At 40.7% G+C, this 19,088-nt stretch overlaps 1 protein-coding gene across 1 annotated transcript in view; it reads right to left on the bottom strand.

Annotated features, from left to right (window-relative positions):
- Positions 1-352: 352 nt before the first annotated feature.
- The window catches only part of srrm4 (serine/arginine repetitive matrix 4), a 64,205-nt gene continuing 45,469 nt past the window's right edge, over positions 353-19,088 (bottom strand). Inside the window, 12 exon segments of the mRNA XM_029439660.1 lie at positions 353-4,298; positions 5,227-5,382; positions 5,493-5,594; positions 6,197-6,385; positions 6,584-6,735; positions 6,737-6,907; positions 9,903-10,068; positions 10,855-10,938; positions 14,404-14,454; positions 14,635-14,661; positions 14,749-14,829; positions 14,950-15,033. Of these exon segments, the coding sequence (XP_029295520.1) occupies positions 4,028-4,298; positions 5,227-5,382; positions 5,493-5,594; positions 6,197-6,385; positions 6,584-6,735; positions 6,737-6,907; positions 9,903-10,068; positions 10,855-10,938; positions 14,404-14,454; positions 14,635-14,661; positions 14,749-14,829; positions 14,950-15,033 (1,534 nt within the window). The 3' untranslated portion in view covers positions 353-4,027.

Genomic DNA, 19,088 nt, shown 5'->3' with positions numbered 1-19,088 from the left:
GTGTCGAGAAAGTGCTGGGAGGATCTGGAGAGCAGCCACACTGCAAAAAATATCCACCAGGGAAGTCAAACAGAGTCTTTAAATCTTTAAATTAAATGGAACTGGTTTGAATAATGGCTTAATGTACTCCAAATCACATGCTTCAGCTGTTCGTTGGGGTAAAAAAAAAGTGGTTTAGACTTCAATTAGGATTAAATTATTATCTGATGTGGATATCTTTTGCAGTGCAGGCGCAACAGCTGACCAAAGAGCAGCCTCCCCTTCACCAAATTAAGTTGCTGTCCACATGTCACTCATACCGACTTGGAGCTCCCTCCTCTTGGTGACTCACTGGCTTTTTAATAGAAAATAACGCAGAGCTTCAGGTCAACACACTGATGTCACAGTACGGATAAAACAAAACAGCTAAATCAACTTTGTGAAGGTGGCTTGTGTTTACTTGGGTAAATAAGTGTGTTTTTTGAGAGCATAAAACAAGACGTTTTTATTCAGAACATGATTTTATAGAGCTTATTCTAAACACGCAGTGAAAGGGAAAGTTGATTTCATGGGGACAATTCAATTTCCAGGTGACACGTTATTACAATGTGGAGTTCCCAATGACACAAGATAAAACGTGACAGTATGAAAAACATCTTTTTGCAATATGCTCTTTCATATGGAAAACAGGGAGAGTATGCATAATTCAACACTGAAACACTGGATCACTATTGCTATATGACTTTGTTATTGGGGTTTTAAAATAACAAAAAGACATGATCAGAGGGATCTTTAGCACAAAGACATCTAGAGTCCATTGATTGATGCCTGACGGGCATTTTGTCTTATTTTCCTCTTCCACTGGTCAATGCATCATATCCATACCAACATTTTAACATCAAACAAAGCCCAAATCACATTCTGTTAATCAAATAATAAATCTATACAACGCAGATACATATTTACACCACAGTAATCACATATACAAAATGTTCTTGCACAAGAACTGAACTTTACATTGTGAGATGGGGAGAGGGCCGTTGTGGCCTGGGTGCCCATCGAGAAAGTTTATCAACTTGACTGCACAAATCTTCCAACGGCACTTCGTCAACGCCGGTTGACACGAGTCGTCATCATCAATGGATGACTTTTGTGCAGAGTACCTTCCTCTTCCAGCGTCATATTTCCCTCATTCATCCAATTTAGTTGACATTCAGGGAAATAAGCTGGAAGTATGTGCATAGAGAGCAGTCTGTCAGGCCTCGAGCAGTCGCACAGACAGGATGATGGATTTGAAATGACTGAGAATTATGATTTCTTTTTAATTATATGGAAAGGCAGTTTCAAACGTCCTTTGCGGATTCAAACTCTGGAGTGAAAGCAGCCTCAAAATGAACTTTAAAGAAATATTTTGACATTTTGGAAAATATGCTTTTTGGCTTTCCTGCTGACAGTTATACGAGAAGATTGAGTCCACTCTCATGTCTGCACGGTAAATATGAAGATATGATCTGCAGCCAGTTAGCATAGCTTAGCATAAAGACAGGAAACAAGGCTAAACAGCTCGTCTGATTCTGTCTGAAAGTAAAAACTCCACCTAACAGCTAGGGATGTCACAATACCAGCAATTTAGTAGTATTTGTATTTAAATATTCAAAAACGTTCTTTACATTAGTAGTTTTAATGATGTATTATTAGCTGTTTAGAGCCAGTGTTAGTAAATTAAACAGATTAGAATTCCATTTGAAACATCTATTTTATATTGATTTGAAAACATCTTCAAACAACTATATTTATTCAAGTTTCAAGTCAAAAACTACATTTTACAAGATTACATTTGAATGCATCATAACAACATTAAAATTGACCTCTGCCCAATACTAATTTTCACTGATTAGATGGAGCTGTTAGCTCTGTTGTTTAGCCAAACAGGACTGTGCTGCCGACCGGCTGCTAACAGCTCACGTTAACTAATTCTTAAATGTTCTTTTTCTTTTATTTAACACGTCCGTGCTCAGTTCAGTCTTTCACTTGCTAAGCGATAGCTTTACATACATGCATTCAAAACGGGAAGCCTTTAGACTCGAGCCCTGACCGGAACCTGCAGCACTGTAGAAATGAGTTTGCTGGTTCTCGTGACGACCCTGCTACCAGCCCTTCTAAAGATCACTATATACCAAGTTATATCTCCTGAGTTTAACCAATACAAAAACTAAAGTGTAAATTCATATGGCGTGGTGTTATGCGGGGTTATTCAAGGGACTATTTCTTGGGCGGGCGCAGTGACTGTGAGGTTTCCAGACCAACAGTGGAGATTTCAGGATTTTGTTACAACATTTAAACATAAACACAACTTGTTATTTTCACACGGATTAAACACATGAGATATATTTTAGTTAGTGAGCTTCAGAGGCAGATCTTATTAATCTTTTGGCTGATTCCCCATTTCAAGTCTTTATGCAGCTAAGTTATCCAGCAGCAGGCTGTAGCTTCATATTCAACAGACAAACACGAGAGTGGTGTCAATCTTCTCATTTAACTCTGGGTAAGAAAGCTGATGAGCATATTTCCCAAAATGTCAAACTTTCGCTTAAAAAAACCCACCCAAAACTAAAGGTCATTCCAGTTTCTGCTTGTCCGTCTTTAGAACATTTGCTTCTACTTTGAGGTTTATGTGTGAGCAAGGTGGCAAAATCCAAGAATAATGTACAACAAACCAAAAATAAATTACAGCAGTGTCATAATTACTATAAATTGACAGTGTTGCATAGAAAGATTGACCACTACTGAGAGGGACAACAAACCAATAAATATTAAATAAGTAATAAATATGGGTGGTGCTGCACAGTTAAAAAACTTGTCTACGTTGTCCTATAACTCAAGAACAAAAACACCGTTGACTTATATGTTTGGCTCCAGTGTTGTAGCAAGAAAACATTATTCAAGTAAATTGAGAATCAATTCTATTCATAAATTCAGGCTTATTGACGACATGCTGCAACCAAATGTGGCACAACTTCCCAAAAAAGTCCAATATATTTACCTTTATAGTTTCCCCCCCAAAACAAATGAACTATGTTGTATTCTCCATGAGTTGTAAAGGAAGACACCTCTTTGACACCGTGAAGAATCGGTCAAAAGAAACCCCCCCCCCCCCCAGCTCAATGTTTCAATCGCTCTCTGTTGTATTATATGGACTGACATTTCAATTGTTTTCCACTTGATCAGAAGATAAATTAATTTGATATTTGAGCTGACAGGCAGTTTGCTCGCCGTCAGGCCACCCTCGCCGTTTCATTTTTCAGAGGAAACGCGTTTGTTCTCCACCTCGAGAAGTGCAGAGATCAGGGCAATAAACCTTTTCCTTATTCCCGACAACGATCCCTCTGAAGCCGCTTGTAAACACTCGGATCAAACGGCTCAAAAGTTACTCAATACTAAAATCCACAACATACAGGCCTGACATGGGACAGTCAATGCTCAATGTCTTATGAAACTATAAACTATAACACATTGACCTGGTGCATCTGCTCTTGCATTAGCCAACACATACTGTATATTATAAATGTATATGTATATATATATATATATATATATATATATATATACACACACATACATATATACGTAATTTCAACCCTTCATGGTACCTTTAGACCTTATTATGCATTATTTAGATAGATAAATAATTTTTAAAGCATTCATTATAAAGAATAATTCAGTGCATGGACAGAAAAACAAGAACGACGTGTGTCGACCAAATACAGGAACGCTGTTGCCTTTTGTATGTCTTTTGTAAATATCTGAACAGTCTCAGGCCATTGTGAGTGCTGATGCAAGAGGATGCAGTACAAGAACAAAACAAAGAGACAAAAAGACATTCAGTCTCCAGTGGTCTCCGAGTGAGCGAGACTGTCAGTGAAAGACGTGGTCGGACCCCTGCTGGGGTATTTCAACAGAAGCGTCAAAGCGGAGCACGGAGACACTGTCCCCGCTCTGAAATGGAAACACGACGGGAGCTTCAGTCCCTTAACTTGCTCTTAGAAACTTAATGCCTGGTTTTGTTGCGTTTATTCAACGAACAGCGACTGCGGCTGCGACTGCGGCTCCCAAAGATTGAGTTCCAGGATGAACTGCGGCTGTAGCTCCTGTAGGAGGAGTAACTGTGGCTATGGCTTCGGCTCCTGCTCCGCCTGATGCTGTGGATTGGGCTGCGACTGCGACTGCGCGTGAAGATGCTGCTCCAGGACGACACGCTGGTGGACCGACTGCTGGAAGAAGGACTGGGTCGGAAGTAAGGGATCGGCCGCTTCCTGGCACTGTGGAGAGCCAACATGTAAAGTGATGTCAAACAGAATTAAAGCTGCAATGTGTACATTTTACTAAACCTTATAGCTACACTTATCATGAAAGCAATGTGTCAAATGACTCTTTCCCTCAGCTTTACGTGGCAGTTTAACATTTTCACAGGGTTTGAAAAATGAAGCCAACAGCAGTTCTTTAAATGGCCACTTGAGGCTGGCTCCAAAAGTGAGTCAATCCACATAGACCCCCATGTTAAATTGCCCAACAGGTTCTATGTTCACCAGCTAGTTCCTGTATATATCCAACTTTATTTATTTAAGCTTCACTGAAATAAAAAATCTCTTTTACAGGCATGTCCTGTAAACGAAACAGTGAGCTGACAGACGCCAAGAGGCTCTGTAGAGCTGAACTGCAGAGTCATGTGACAATTCTTCGTGGGTTTATCACTATGAGCGACCCCTTTTACATAGCAATTTGGCCCAAAATGAATATAACTATTGAAAAGTGCAGCTTTAAAACTATAGATGGTGGAGCAATAACTGTTATTTGTAATCTCTCTACTGCTGTCTTCTGCATATTTCTGTGTTTAAATCATGTGCTGCTGTCAAAGAGCAGTATGAAATTTAGGAAAAATAAAACTGTGTTGCAGACAAGATCTACTAAAAATAAGGAAGTGACTATCACACTTTGCTTGTACTGTTTTTACTTTTTTTTTTAGATTGCCTGTGTTCCACCATCTGCTTCTTTAGCACCTCTGACAGTTATCTCATCCTCTGGCTAAATGCCATTTCAAGGTACACAGCTCATCATCACGATGAGAAAGATTTCAGGTTGGGGACATGAGGGGGAGGAGGGTGGGACCAGCAGTACATAGTTTCTACCTTTAGGCATAACAATTTATATATATTGTAGCTGTAAATAACCCGGCTGGGAAAGTCGTACCTTGTGATTCTGCGTGCTTCCAGATGGCTTGGTGAGTCTCTCCTCCTTTTCTTCATAGGAGAGTAGGATTTGCGTCTTTGTCTCTTCCCACTAACCTTTTGTGCATGCTTCACATCTGCCTCTCTGGAGCTATGTGTTCTCTTTCTGTCTCGTAATCTGGGAAGCAGACATTACAATGTGAAATTTGGATCACCAACGATGTATGTTTGTTCCTGTACATCACTAATGAGGAGTCATGAGCAGCCAAAACATTTCACAAAGTTCACCTGTCAGCACTGTATCTGGAGTAGCTTCCTCTGGAGCTCAGGCTGGCCACGCTGCCTCGTCGCCTCAAATTAGCTGAATAACTTGGTGAGCGCGAGTATGAGCTAGCAACGAGAAAACAAATGACAATTATCTCCTGGAATCGAGCAAAGCAGCAGCAGTTACGATTCCATAACATTTCCTTTTTTACCGAAACTTCTGCAAAATACAAAAAAATTCAGCTGATTTACAAAGTCTCTTTCCCAATGTAAGTGTATGGGAAAATGTATTTTTGGTTTCAATGGCATCACATACCCGGACAGTGTAATTACACGGTTTGACCACTATGTCAAATCGTCTTCAAATCCCGGCACTGTTCCCGAGGGTTTGATGGAAACACACTCACAGTGACAATGCTAACAAGCTAATGTTCACCATCTTAGTTTACCGTGTTTGCATGCTAACATTCGCTAATTAGCACTAAACTAATCTTTCTTTTAGATTTAGTTTTTGGGATAGTGATCGTGGATAGAGACAGGACATGTGGGCATAGAGAGTAGCGGAATAACATGCAGCAAAATGTTATTGTCATAAATCAAACCGGGGACTCGCTGCTCAGGGCATTTGCGCCACATTTCCACTTTTTTTTTATGTGCAATTTGAAATACACGAGTGGAAATGTACTTAGTATGACTTGGTTATTAGTGGATGACAGCAGTTAACCCACCTGCAAGATGACAGCGACAGGCTTCGAGAATAGCGCCCGGAGTATCGGGAACTCCCCGAGGATCTGCTTCTGCTGCTTGATGACCGGGTTTTCCGTCGCCTTCGAGACGACTTTCTCATCCTCCGTGAACAGCTGGACGTCTTTGGAGATTTCACAACCTCTACCCGACACCCCAAGGTTATCTGCTCTCTGCAAAGAAAACACGTTTCACTGCTTTGAGTGATAAAGCCCAAACTGTATCCTGGGTTGTTTTTAAGAAAAGCTCTGCCTTATTCTCACTCAAAAGATGCATTTTTCAACAGAGCGTGGAGACAGAAGATAAACAGCTTGCAATTTTCCTGGGAATCATTCATTCACATGGATTATTCGTTATGAACACAACATTACCTCTTGCCGTTTCCACTGAAAAGGGTTGCAGACAAGCCGTCCTCCCCGTAAGGTTTGCACAGGGAAGCGTAGCTGGTAACAGAGTTTCCTGAATCAGAGGCATTGTCTCTGTCAGTGAACTTCAGCTTCTCTGGCGAGGCCAGACGTTTACATGTGGTTCCTCTTGTTGTCAGTGACACTCGCCTGAAAAACGCCAGTTTTGCTTGACGGCGGCGAAGAAGTGTCATTCCCAGAATCGTAATCGTGCGGACCTTCCGTCTGGCTCGATAAATGCTGAGACCCTTTTCCGTGCAAAAGCTCGCTTCCGGGTTTTGATGTCAAAATCTGCAAACAGACAAATAGGCTGCAGCTTAAAACCAAACGTGTGTTGATAAATGGAACCTGCTATCTGCTTTGATGCACTGTGAATACTCTAGTACAAAGGCACATATTCCCTTGAAAACACAGAGAAGGATTTCTTTTCTTTTCTCGGGACAGAAAACTTTGAAAGATAAAGACATCATGCAAATTTGAAGCATGCGATTAACCCCAAAAGAAAGTCTGAACTCAACTAAAAATCAAAGAAATCAACGGGAAACAAATTGAGATAAAGTAAGTCTAAACTAAAACAATTATATGAAAGGAACAACTAAAGAGCAGAGAAGAAAGAAAAGCTATGCGTGGAAAGATCTACCGGCTCTAACTCGAGTGAAGAGAAAAAGAGTAAACAATAGCCCCGTTGAAAAGCCTCATTTAAAGAACATTGAACAAACATCACAAAATGGGTATTATGTAGAAATGAAAAAGGATTGCAGACAAAGAGAGATCCCATCAGTCTAACTAAGAAAGCCCTCAGAATGGGACAGATGACTGTGCTCTTTCTCCTGTAAGAAGTAAATCATTTGCCTGCACCGACCTACAAGTAAATCCCTAAATCTGCGGATAGCATCGACTTACCAATCAAGATTTCCTCCTTAAGTAGGTAAGGTGTAAGAAAAAGGGAAGAGCGGGCAACATAAGTGCATCATTAGTTGTAAATTGCAAGAAAAAGACAATAACCCTCTCTTCAAACCCAGAGCCAGTCAGACTTGTATTGGCATGTTCCTTTTTCTTTCCTTAATGGAGCATTGTTTTGGAGTTTTTCGGCAGCGTACTTTAAAATTACAACTGCACACTGAATCTAGAAAGTTTTTTTTTACTGCAGACGTCCACAGACGGAAAAAGATACTGACTCTCCGAGGACCATAGTTGATCTCTCTTTATTTATTGATAGGGAGATACTCAGAGGTTTATCCAGTCTGTCCTCCCGAAGGTTTCCCATTATCTGGTCTAAAGTCGACACAACAGACCAACCCTGAGGGAAATTTAAACACATTTTTTTTCTTCTACCATCCTCTATACCACTGGCATCGTACACAAAAACAATTTCTAATCAGAGACATTCTTCACTGTCATCTGGAGATATTTTGACAAGGCTGCCTTCAAATAAACATTTCAAATGGTTCTTGTGAGCTTTCTTTTCCTTTCGTTGCCACAACGTTTCTCATGATTCCACCACAAAAAGAAAATTCACCAATTCATCATTTATATTTACAGGAAAGGTTGACATACTTTATAATCAACCACATTCATGTCGACAACTCATATTTTTTGAGGGTTTTTCTGTCCGGTCATACCTACCTTTCCCTTTACGGATTGCTTTTTTTGGGGGGGAAAAAAATATTAAACAAAGATCATTCTGCATTACTTTTGAAATGATGTGCTTTTATTCACCAAACTAAAACCAATAAATAAATGCAAATGCCACTGAATAACTGTGATACAGTAAATACAGTAAGGCTAGCCCTCAGCAACCAACTGTGAAGTCCTCCTGAAAGCCTGGGATATTGAATTCCAGGCAGGATTCAATATATGGATTACTTTATTGAATTTCAATTAAAACCCTGTGGTGTGTAATTAAAAACATTCGTCTGTGCAATTAGCATAATTTAATGATTGCTGGAGAGAAATTAAATATATTTCATGCTCCAATAAGCATGGGACAATGAGTTTAGGGACATTGCTGTACGGTATTTATGAGGCTCTTTGGGAGAACATCACCTCTAGAAATTGCCAATCACAGTTCAGTCAAAGATGTTTGTTTTCTCTTGCTTTCATTCAGCTGCAGGTCAGATCTGCAATCTGAACTGTGTGCTGAAAGTATAACGTAATGCAGATGCAATGACCAGAGGGGACTGAGAAGGGCTGAAGTGAAAAGACAATATAATTATTCTGAATCATGTAAATCCTAGCTCCTGAAAGAAAACTAGTGTGCAGGTATTTAGACGTCACACACAGAATACAATCTATACATCAGGACAAGAGTGTCCTTTTGACTGTTGTCACCACAAAGGGTTTCATTAGATCAGATCAACTTTAAAAAATGGCAATAAAACCCTTATAATTCCAAAAATCAGGTGATCATTCTTTAACTTTATTTCCTGCTTCAGCCCAGGCTACCTAACGATGATTCTGACATTAAATGAGCACGTGACTTGCATCCAATGCCAGCGCTGTGAGCCAGTAGAGGAAGCAGTGCGACACGTCCCTCACCTTAAAGCTCTACGTACTGACTAATTATGTTGTACTCTGGATGACCTGAGACAATAAACAAGCGCTCCTTTCCTGCTGCTTGCAGCTAAATTGTTATAATGCAGCACGCCGCAGATCTAACCACAGACCGGTCTTTAACTAAACTTGATCATGAAAGCGACGCACAGAGTTTGTTGAAATAATTAGGCACTGAATATTTGTTAACATCACCGCTGAACAAACCTTTCAATAATAATACCTTTGATAAAGAAATACAAATGTGTAGTGAGAAGTAGCTCTTGAAAATTAAATATTTGTTGTTGGTATTCATTTTGATTTGAATTTGACACTATTTCTCAACACGAGGAAAAAAGAAGCATTCAAAACATTCACATTGCTATAATATAGAGAACGTGTTATCTGTCGAGCAGTGTGATTATATTTATTGGGAGGCTTCTATACTAGTTACTTGATGGCGTTCGTTTAAAAAGCAGCAACAACAACATTAATGCAAAAATAAAGATTTCATTAGAGCTCAGTCAGGCCATGTATAGTTTTGGATTTTAATGGGATAAGATAAATGGGTTTAGACATATCATTTTCTGAAAGATATTGTATTTTGTTTGAAAAAGAAGAAAAGGAGATTTTTCCAAACCCAACTGCCTCACTGTAGGCATTTCATTTGGACTGACGATAAGCTGCTTTACATGGCCATAACTGAGACATCAAACTAAACCACAGCAGCGTCAGAGTCCTGAAGTGTACTTACGGTGGCGGTTGAGAGGATGGAGCGATATTTTGGAGCCGTTTTACACACTGATTTGGTTGCAGGTCTCCACTTCATGTCCGTGCGGTCAAGCACTCCATTGGTTTCCTCTACTACAGCTGCCAGGTCTCCTAATGCCTGATGCACCACAGACTTCTGCAGATGGTGTCTGTGGGAAAATGCTGGATTTAGTTTTCATGACATTGTAACATAAATTCTTCTTTTTCACTTAAAGCCAATCTGCACTTCAGATAATGGATAGAAAAAGCAGCACTTTGATGTCAGGAAAATATCTGGATTAATTGTAACCTGTTGTGTAATAATAGAAACACTATAAAGAAATGGTTTGAGAGAGTATAACATGTAGTTTATAGCTCAATATATCTTGATTTTATTTGTGATTTCATCTGCTTAAAATCCCCATAGGAAACTCACAGTAATAGAGTTCCAGACCGATTTGAAAACAGAATTTCTTTTTTGAAGATTTGACTTCATTTTCCGTCCAAACTGAAGTGAATCTTCCAGATTCACATTTGTCAAAGTTCACAAATTGAACTGTTCCTGTTAAATAAAACATTCTGCATTCAGTGGCTTTCAATGATTATTTAAGGATTAATTATCACCAGTGGTAGTGTCCAGTTATTCCACTAGTTACTAGAGATCGTCATGCTGTCAACCCTGTTCGGTATAATCCAAAAAAAACGTGAAAAACAACATCCTTCATCTTTCAAGATTTTTGCAATATGTCATTATAATTGAGTGCATCGATCTGTGAAGTGAATATGGGGCCACTTCCTGTGAAGCTGTGATAAGGGCCGGTCATGCCTCAGATCAGGAAGTCACCTCTGCCTTATCAGTCATCACTGTGGTGTGACCAGGAACTCGGCAGACACCTGGAGCTGATAAGATAAACTGAGGGAGTAAAGGGGAGAGGGGGGGAGGGACAGCTTCTTACCTGTTCTCTGTGGAAGATTGGTAAGAAGGACTGTCCGACTCTGACCTCCGATAGCGTCGCCTCCGCCGCGAGTGAGTCCGTGAACTGGGGGAGGTGATGAGGAGAGAAGACTGGAGTGGATAAGGAGCTAAGAGTGCTACGATTAATCACTTGACAGGAAGCACTTGAACATTTTTATAATGAGCTGTTTATGTCATTTACAAAGTACAAGTTCCAGCTTCTCAAATGTGAGTATTTGCTGCTTCTATCTGTTCTGTTTCGTTGTAAATAGATTAGAATTGCAACATATATATACCGTATTTTCCGCACTATAAGGCGCACTTAAAAGCCTTTAATTTTCTCAAAAAGCGACAGTGCGCCTTATAATCCGGAGCGCTTTATATATGGATTAATTCTGGTTGTGGTTACTGATCTCGAAGCGATTTTGTGTGGTACACGGCGCTCTGTCAAAATGCTTTAGTACGACTTTGGTAAACTACAAAGCCGCACCGCTTGCAGCATTACGGCTACCGTAGTCCGCGTCGCGGAGTAATACATACTGTGCTTCACCATAATATATATAGTGTGTGTGTATAAGGACCCCAAAATGGCACCTGTCAAGAGACACGCTTACGACGCGGACTTCAAGCTCAAGGCTATCAGTCACGCAGTAGAACATGGGAATAGAGCAGCTGCGAGAGAATTCAACATTAATGAATCAATGGTACGGAAGTGGAGGAAGCAAGAAGATGACCTGCGCCAAGTAAAGAAGACCACACAGAGTTTCCGAGGGAACCAAGCGAGATGGCCACAGTTAGAGGACAAAATTGAACAGTGGGTTATTGAACAGAGAGCAGCGGGTAGAAGCGTCTCTACCGTCTCTATTCGACTGAAGGCAACAGCGTTAGCACGGGACATGAATATCAATGACTTTCGAGGCGTTCCTTCTTGGTGCTTTCGTTTTATGAAAAGACGTAATCTCTCCATCCGCACACGAACTACCGTCTCGCAGCAACTGCCAAAAGATTACGAAGAAAAGATGGCCACTTTCCGCGCATACTGCAAAAACAAGATCACTGAAAAGAAGATCCGGCCAGAGCACATCACCAACATGGACGAGGTTCCCCTGACCTTTGATATCCCCGTGAACCGCACCGTGGAGAAAACAGGGACCAGAACGGTGTCTATACGCACCACAGGGAACGAGAAGTCATCCTTCACTATAGTTCTCGGTTGCCAGGCTAATGGCCAGAAACTTCCACCCATGGTCATTTTTAAGAGGAAGACTTTGCCAAAAGAAAAGTTTCCAGCCGGCGTCATCATCAACGCTAACCCGAAGGGCTGGATGGACGAGGAAAAGATGAGTGAGTGGCTGAAAGAAATTTACGTCAAGAGACCGGATGGCTTTTTCCACAAATCTCCGTCCCTATTGATCTGCGACTCCATGCGCACCCATCTCACCGATGTTGTCAAAAACAAAGTGAAGCAAACTAATTCGGAGCTTGCCATCATTCCGGGTGGATTAACTAAAGTACTCCAGCCGCTAGATATTGGTGTCAACAGGGCGTTCAAAGTTAAACTGCGAGCTACGTGGGAGCAGTGGATGACAGAAGGCGAACACACATTCACCAAGACAGGGAGACAGCGCCGGGCGACTTACGCTACTATCTGCCAATGGATCGTGGATGCCTGGGCTAAGGTATCAGTCTCAACTGTGGTCCGAGCTTTCACGAAGGCCGGAATCATCACTGAACTACCAGGTAACAGCAACGACACTGACTCGGATAATGACGAGAGGGATCCGGGCATGCTGGATGCCGTAATCGCCGAACTGTTAAACTCGGACACTGAAGATGAAGAATTTGAGGGATTTGTGGACGAGGAATGAACTGAAATAAGTATAGTTATTATAGTTATAGTTATTCTTATAGTATAAGAATAAGAGTGTATTGTGTTGTATTTTACGTGTTATAACTGAACAATGTTGAGAGTTATTGTGAACACGTTTAATAAAGTTTGACTGACTGACTTATCTGACTGTTTTGTTTCGCTTAATGCGCCTTATAGTCCGGTGCGCTTTATATATGAAAAAATATCGAAAATAGACCATTCATTGACAGTGCGCCTTATAATCCATAATATACACATATTGCACATATCCTTTTTGTTGTGTGGTAAAGGTAGACGTGTTGAGCCTCCACCATTTAACAACTTAATTCACTAAAGTAATTGCTGAGATCAGTGAACATAGCGAAACACGAGCAGTCAGACGACCTTAACCACTTGATTTGGAGGTAAAACTGAAAGGCAGTAAACCCAAAAGCTCTGTAAGAGTGCGTCACTGACGGCACATGAAAACTGTGTTTGTATACAACTGAACAAAGTTCAGCAGGTCAAAGTGGAACCTGGGAATTGTCTGTGAACTGACAATTTGACAAATAAGGCCCTGGTGGTCTAGGGTTTAAGGCACCGACTGCTGTGTCGCAGCTTTAAGTCCTTTGCTGTGCGTCATTCTCCACCTTTGTCTTGCTGCATTTCCTGCAAGCTATCGAATAAAAGTTTAAAACCTGTCTGACCACTTGGGTTTCTTTGCCTTTTTATTTTTTTTGCAATGGTGCTCGTTTCCCAGACGTCAGCAATTTACTTTCAAATCAATTCAAATAGGTCTGGGCTTGTGCTCATTGATGTTTCTCCCTGTTTGGAGAAAAATAGACAAATTACAGTTTAGCAAGAGGGTTTAAGAATGTGGGTGTCATCTTCCTATATACCTCGCTAGCTATGTAGCTACCTTAAAAATATTGCTAGAGAAAAACTGTCAACAAGTGTGAATGATATCATTGGTTGGTCAGTCGACAAATAGGAAAACAACATGGACATAAGATGTAATAAACTACAATCATCTTTCAACTACTCAATCCATGACCCCAGAGAGTGGATCTATTGCTACTATGGTTAGATTCATCAGAAATTCAAATGATCCTTGGTTGCAGCCTTAGATGTAGAGCACACATGTAAATTTGTTGGCATTGCCAAATGTTTGGATCTTGGTTCTCTCTGATGCATATGAACCGTGTTGCAAAAATAGCAAAGCACATCAGAGAAGGCGAGAGTATAAAGAAACGGCGAAGGCATGAAGAGCATAACAGAGGAGAGAGCAGAGAGTTGAAGTGAGCTGGAAAGCATTGGTTTCTGTTGAAGTAAGCCGCCACTGAACTTGGCTCTGTGCTTACAAACAACGGCCCGCTCATCCAAAGTCAAATTATAAAAATGTTGCAAGATCGCAGCATGAAATTGGTTTCTCTTACCCACTTTCACCCCCTTTTCCCCCCTTTCTGTGTGGCTCAAGCTTTCAATCGTTTTTTACAAGGGTTTTTTCATGCTTTGCTCAGAAAAATAAAAGCCTGCACGTTTCTGTATTCACCCTTCGTGTCTCTACATGAGAGGATGCTCTCTGTTTCGTCCTCAGCTACGGGTGTTCTGAAAAGGGTGCATGGGCTTACCATGAAGGAGGAAGAGGGGGTCAAAAGAGTTGGAGAGTACATGACTGTAATGCAACTATCACAGACTGACCTTTTCTTGTGCTTGCGCTCATTCTTCCTCTTGTGTTTTAAACTTGAAGAGCTGGTGGGATGAAAAAGAATAGAATTTTGAAACGGCTGCTTTCTTACTCATAAACAAAAGGAATTGGCTTTTAAATTGGAAATCTGGTGAAAACAGTTTGCCTTTAAAGTTTACTCTTTTAATAAATATTTCAAACTTTAGAAATTACACAAAATGACAAAATCTTAATCATACACTTACCTGTGTTTTGACTTTTTGGAGGTATACCTAGAGCAGCGAAAAAAAGATGATTTCAGTCACCCAAAAATAATTGTAATGCCATTTTCCCAAATTTTCTTAGAAAGCAAGAAGTACCTATGCCGCTTGCTTCTCTTGGAGCTCTTCTTCTTCTTCTTTTTCTTCTTCCTCAGCGGCGACAGGCTGTAGGAAGGAGACCTAAACCCGGAGGATAAATAAACATGAATTCTAGAGAGTACCAAGCAGCCCCCTGTCCACCTCTCGGTTCATTTTATTCTGGAAGCAGGACAAAAGCGTCATCTCATTTTGGGAACTGACCTTTTCCTTTTTCTCTTCCGCTCGGACTTTCTCTTCTTCTTCTTCCCCTTGGGTCGAGGGGAGAGTTCCTCATCAAAGGAGGGGCTGCAAGCAGAGACAGAGCAGAGGGGACACTTCAGTGGTGATTTATGCAATGTGAAATATCAGCAGCAAGAGTTACAGCTTCTGAATACCAATATCTGGAATTTAGGAATTTAATTTACAGAATATATTGAATCTGCTGAGTGTTAAAAGGTTAGTTCACTCAATTCCAAAAAAAAAGCAATTTTCTCACTTCACTCTAGTATTATCTACCAAAGCAGTTAGTTTTAGTTTCATTTGCCCAGTCCTTGCTTATCCGTCTCTGAGATTGCGTACTCCACCAAATACAATGGAGGTAAATGGAATCTCAACAGCCCAGTACCCCTACGATTTACGTCCATATTGGACAATTCTGCAGCTCACAATTGTCGTCCAATGCCAACGATAAGTACCAATTTAGTTAGTTGCGTGCCCTTTTCATAGTGACACGCCGAGTAAGGGTGTGGCAGCTAAGGGTTTGTCTTTTTTTTAAACTACCTTTCCCTGAGCTCAAACGTAATCTTCGGTTCTCGAAAAACATCCAATTTTGATAACAGGGTTGACTTTTCCTGGTAGTGCTCATCCACATCAACTAATGTAGTGGAGGAAGACATCTTGGATATGGATACCATACGCTTATGATTTATGCCGGGAGGGAATTTCTTCAATTTGGCACTAATGTCCACTTTCACTCAAGAATGAACTGATTAGAATTTGGTGGTCAAAGGTCAATGTAACAGGGACCAAGACAAGTTTTTTAACATAACTCAAGAATTCATATGTTAATTATTAAAATGTCACACAAATAACTAATAGCATAAAAAGGCGGTTTTCTTTTTACCATTTGGGTGAACGGCCCCTTTAACATGAGATATGAATGGATTAGTTTCAACTTAATCATCATTGCACATGAACAGAGTAATATACAGAATAAACAGTAATGTATAGAATAAATACGTAATATAAAATATACAATCAGGGTTAGATATAAATATTCTGCGATACATACAGTATGAACAGTATAAGAAAATTAATCTGTCAGAAGAAGGATTCGTTCCCACGCCTCCAGGAGATACTGGGACCAGACCTGTGGGCCGCTCGGACATCCTGACTTCATGTAAATCATGCTCAGTTTCAAATGACTAAGTGCTGAGTGAGCACCTAAAGCAGCGACAACATGAATACATGATTCTACTGTGTGAGAAGTTCTTCACCCACTTTTATTATGTGGTTTCACAGTGTTGCTTACAGTGTTCTCGGTATGTTTCATGCCAAGTTAAAAACTCTCAATATAAAAGTATTTTTTTCCCTAAATTCTTTGCAGACAAATAACCCTATCAGAATTGGTGGGGTAAAATAATCCATATGACTCATCGCTGGCATCACATCACTGCACGGAAATATATCCTGATTCCCTTTCACAACACACACAAGCAAGATTATCTGTGAACCAAACGTCCCGTACGAGATGATCCCATCACAACAGGATGATGAAATCCTATCGAGACTGCTATAGAGTACAAAACAGATCGCATGCCAGTGAGCTTCACTGAAGTCGAGGCTGACGACAACATGGCCTCACTCAGAGGAGGAGATAGATCTGGGACACATCCCATCCACTGCCAGCGCCCATAGCTAACTTCAGTAGCGTCAGGGAATTCTTCTTATTTAGCCTTGGAGTCTGTGTTCTGCATTCCTATTGGCTGTTAACTCTGATGCATGATGGATTGTCTCTTATCCTTTGCTCCTTTCTTTCTGTTTTTCGAACACACACACTTCCCAGTACAACACATATACTGTAGTCTTTCACTTAATACAATGAATGTTAGAACCTGACTTCAGCAGCAATGCCTGTGAACAGCTTATTGCCTTCGTAAATGTGTGATTGGATTGTCTGCACAAAAATGAATAAACATTTAAAATGCAATTTGTTATTTTGATACTGAAACGTCTTATGAATCTTGACTAACTAAGTATGTTAAGGAAAGTGGTGGAGACAAGAGTTTTAATCTTCAGTTTGGGTTGTTGCAAGAAAACAAATTTGTTTTTGAATGTGCATGGAATTACAAAAAACAAAAACCCTTGCACTGTATTAAGTTAATAAAGTCGATTAATGATCACTGAGCATGCTGGATGTGAGTAGCTGCGACTTGGGTGTGTAACTAAGTCATGGCAGGTGTATTGCTCAGCTTTGAGTATGAAGTTGTTTGTATGAGCGGTTCTCTGGACAATCGGCCTGCTTTCGAAAAGGCACGTTTTGCACGGGCACTGTATTGGTCATTACCAAGAAAAGAAACTTGTCTAATTCCATCTGTTGAACAGCTTGATCACTGTCATTTTCACTCTGAAAATGACTGATGTGCAAAGAGAGATGAGGGCCTTTGAAGCACCACAGGCTCACAGAATGAGAACAGACCGACGGAATTTCATAAGAAGCAAAGACAGGTGGGAGTGAGCGAGCACGTAGGTTGATACAGAGAAAAGGAGAGATGTGCAATAAGATGCTTTCAACTGCAACTCACTCTGGCAGCCTCACCTTGACTTTGATATTGAGGTTGAAAATTAGCATTATTGGAAAAACTTGAAAGGGAGTCGTGTGTAGGTTAAACCCAAGTTGATGTGAATTTCATGTAGGAGTGATGGAGTGTTTAGATCAATAGTAGTAGGGTAGTGAATACGGCAGAGGAGGGAGTTGGCATGGAGATATGAGGCACGACAGTTATTGTACAGACATGCCCATTTACTCAAATACAGACAGAGAAATATATGGCTACATGCACACTGTTTTATGAATGACAATCGAAGCTGATGCCGTGAATGATGGTGACTTGAAATAACGAATCTTAGGTTTCATCACAACAAACATCAAGTTCCTTTAACTATTTCATTGTTATTGTGCACTCCAACCTGCTGTCGAGCCAAGTCTCTCAGAAGATCAAATAAAATATTATATCAAGGCAAATAAGTGAAAAACAAGCTTTGAATCTTCTCAACCCATTCAAGTAGCAGACATATCAAATCTTTCCAAAACATCCATTGGGAAGATCAGCAAAAATATGCTTTCTTTTGAGGAAGTAACTTCAATGCGTAGAGGTAGTCGATTATGTAAAGATTCATTGTAACATTGATCCACAGATTTACCAATAATGAATATAATTTTTATATGCAGTGTAGCTTGGCTCTCATTGTCTCAGTTGTTTCTGGGGAAATAGGAATTTACAAAGGGTGTTTTACAAAGAGTGAACCGCTAGACAAAATTAGAGATAGAGTTCTAACGCCTCGTTCACACTTATGAACTTCTCCACGAAAAAACGTCTGCTGCCATCCACCATCACTCAAAGAAGTGCTGAAGGTTAGGAAGGAGTGACAATCAATCATGTTCGGTAGGTTTCCCTCGTGACACACAAGCACATACCGTAATTTCCGGACTATAAACCGCGACTTTTCCCCCATTTTTCGACCCTGCGGCTTTATATAACGGTGCGGCTAATCTATGGATTTTTACAGCTAACGGCCACTAGGGGAATTCCTAAATCTATGGATTTGACAGGTTACAGTCCACCGGATGCCGGGAAAGAGCGCGCAAAAGTAAAAGTGGAACCGCGAGTGGTACGAGAGACAGACGGACATTACGAGAGCGAGACAGTTTGTTCAGTGGGAGGCGTGGATGACTAGTGGCGATAAATCATTCACCAAAACTGGTCGCATGCGAAAAGCAACTTTCGCTCAAGTTTGCGAGTGGATCCTGACAGTGTGGAGGAGTGTTAAAACATCCACGATCACCAACGGGTTCCGAAAGGCTGGAATGCTGCGTGATGAAGAGGAGGACGCCGCCACAGCTGAGGCCTTTCAGAGGCTGTTCGATTCCGACAGTGACGAAGAGGAGTTTGTTGGTTTTGAGAGCGACATCGAAAGAGAGAGGAGAGTGGCTGACGAAGCCACCCTGAGCCTGTTCGTTTCCGACACTGAAGATGAGGACTTTGGTGGTTTTAGTACGCAGGAAGAAGACGAAGATTAATGAATCCCCTCTGTGCACGAACCCTACATATGGTAATTAAATATTAAAAAACCTGCAGCTT

Source organism: Cottoperca gobio, chromosome 9 (genome assembly GCF_900634415.1).
Source record: "Cottoperca gobio chromosome 9, fCotGob3.1, whole genome shotgun sequence".
NCBI classification, from domain to species: domain Eukaryota; kingdom Metazoa; phylum Chordata; class Actinopteri; order Perciformes; family Bovichtidae; genus Cottoperca; species Cottoperca gobio.
Note: the sequence above shows the minus strand (reverse complement) of the source record. Positions and strands in the feature narration are given on the sequence as shown.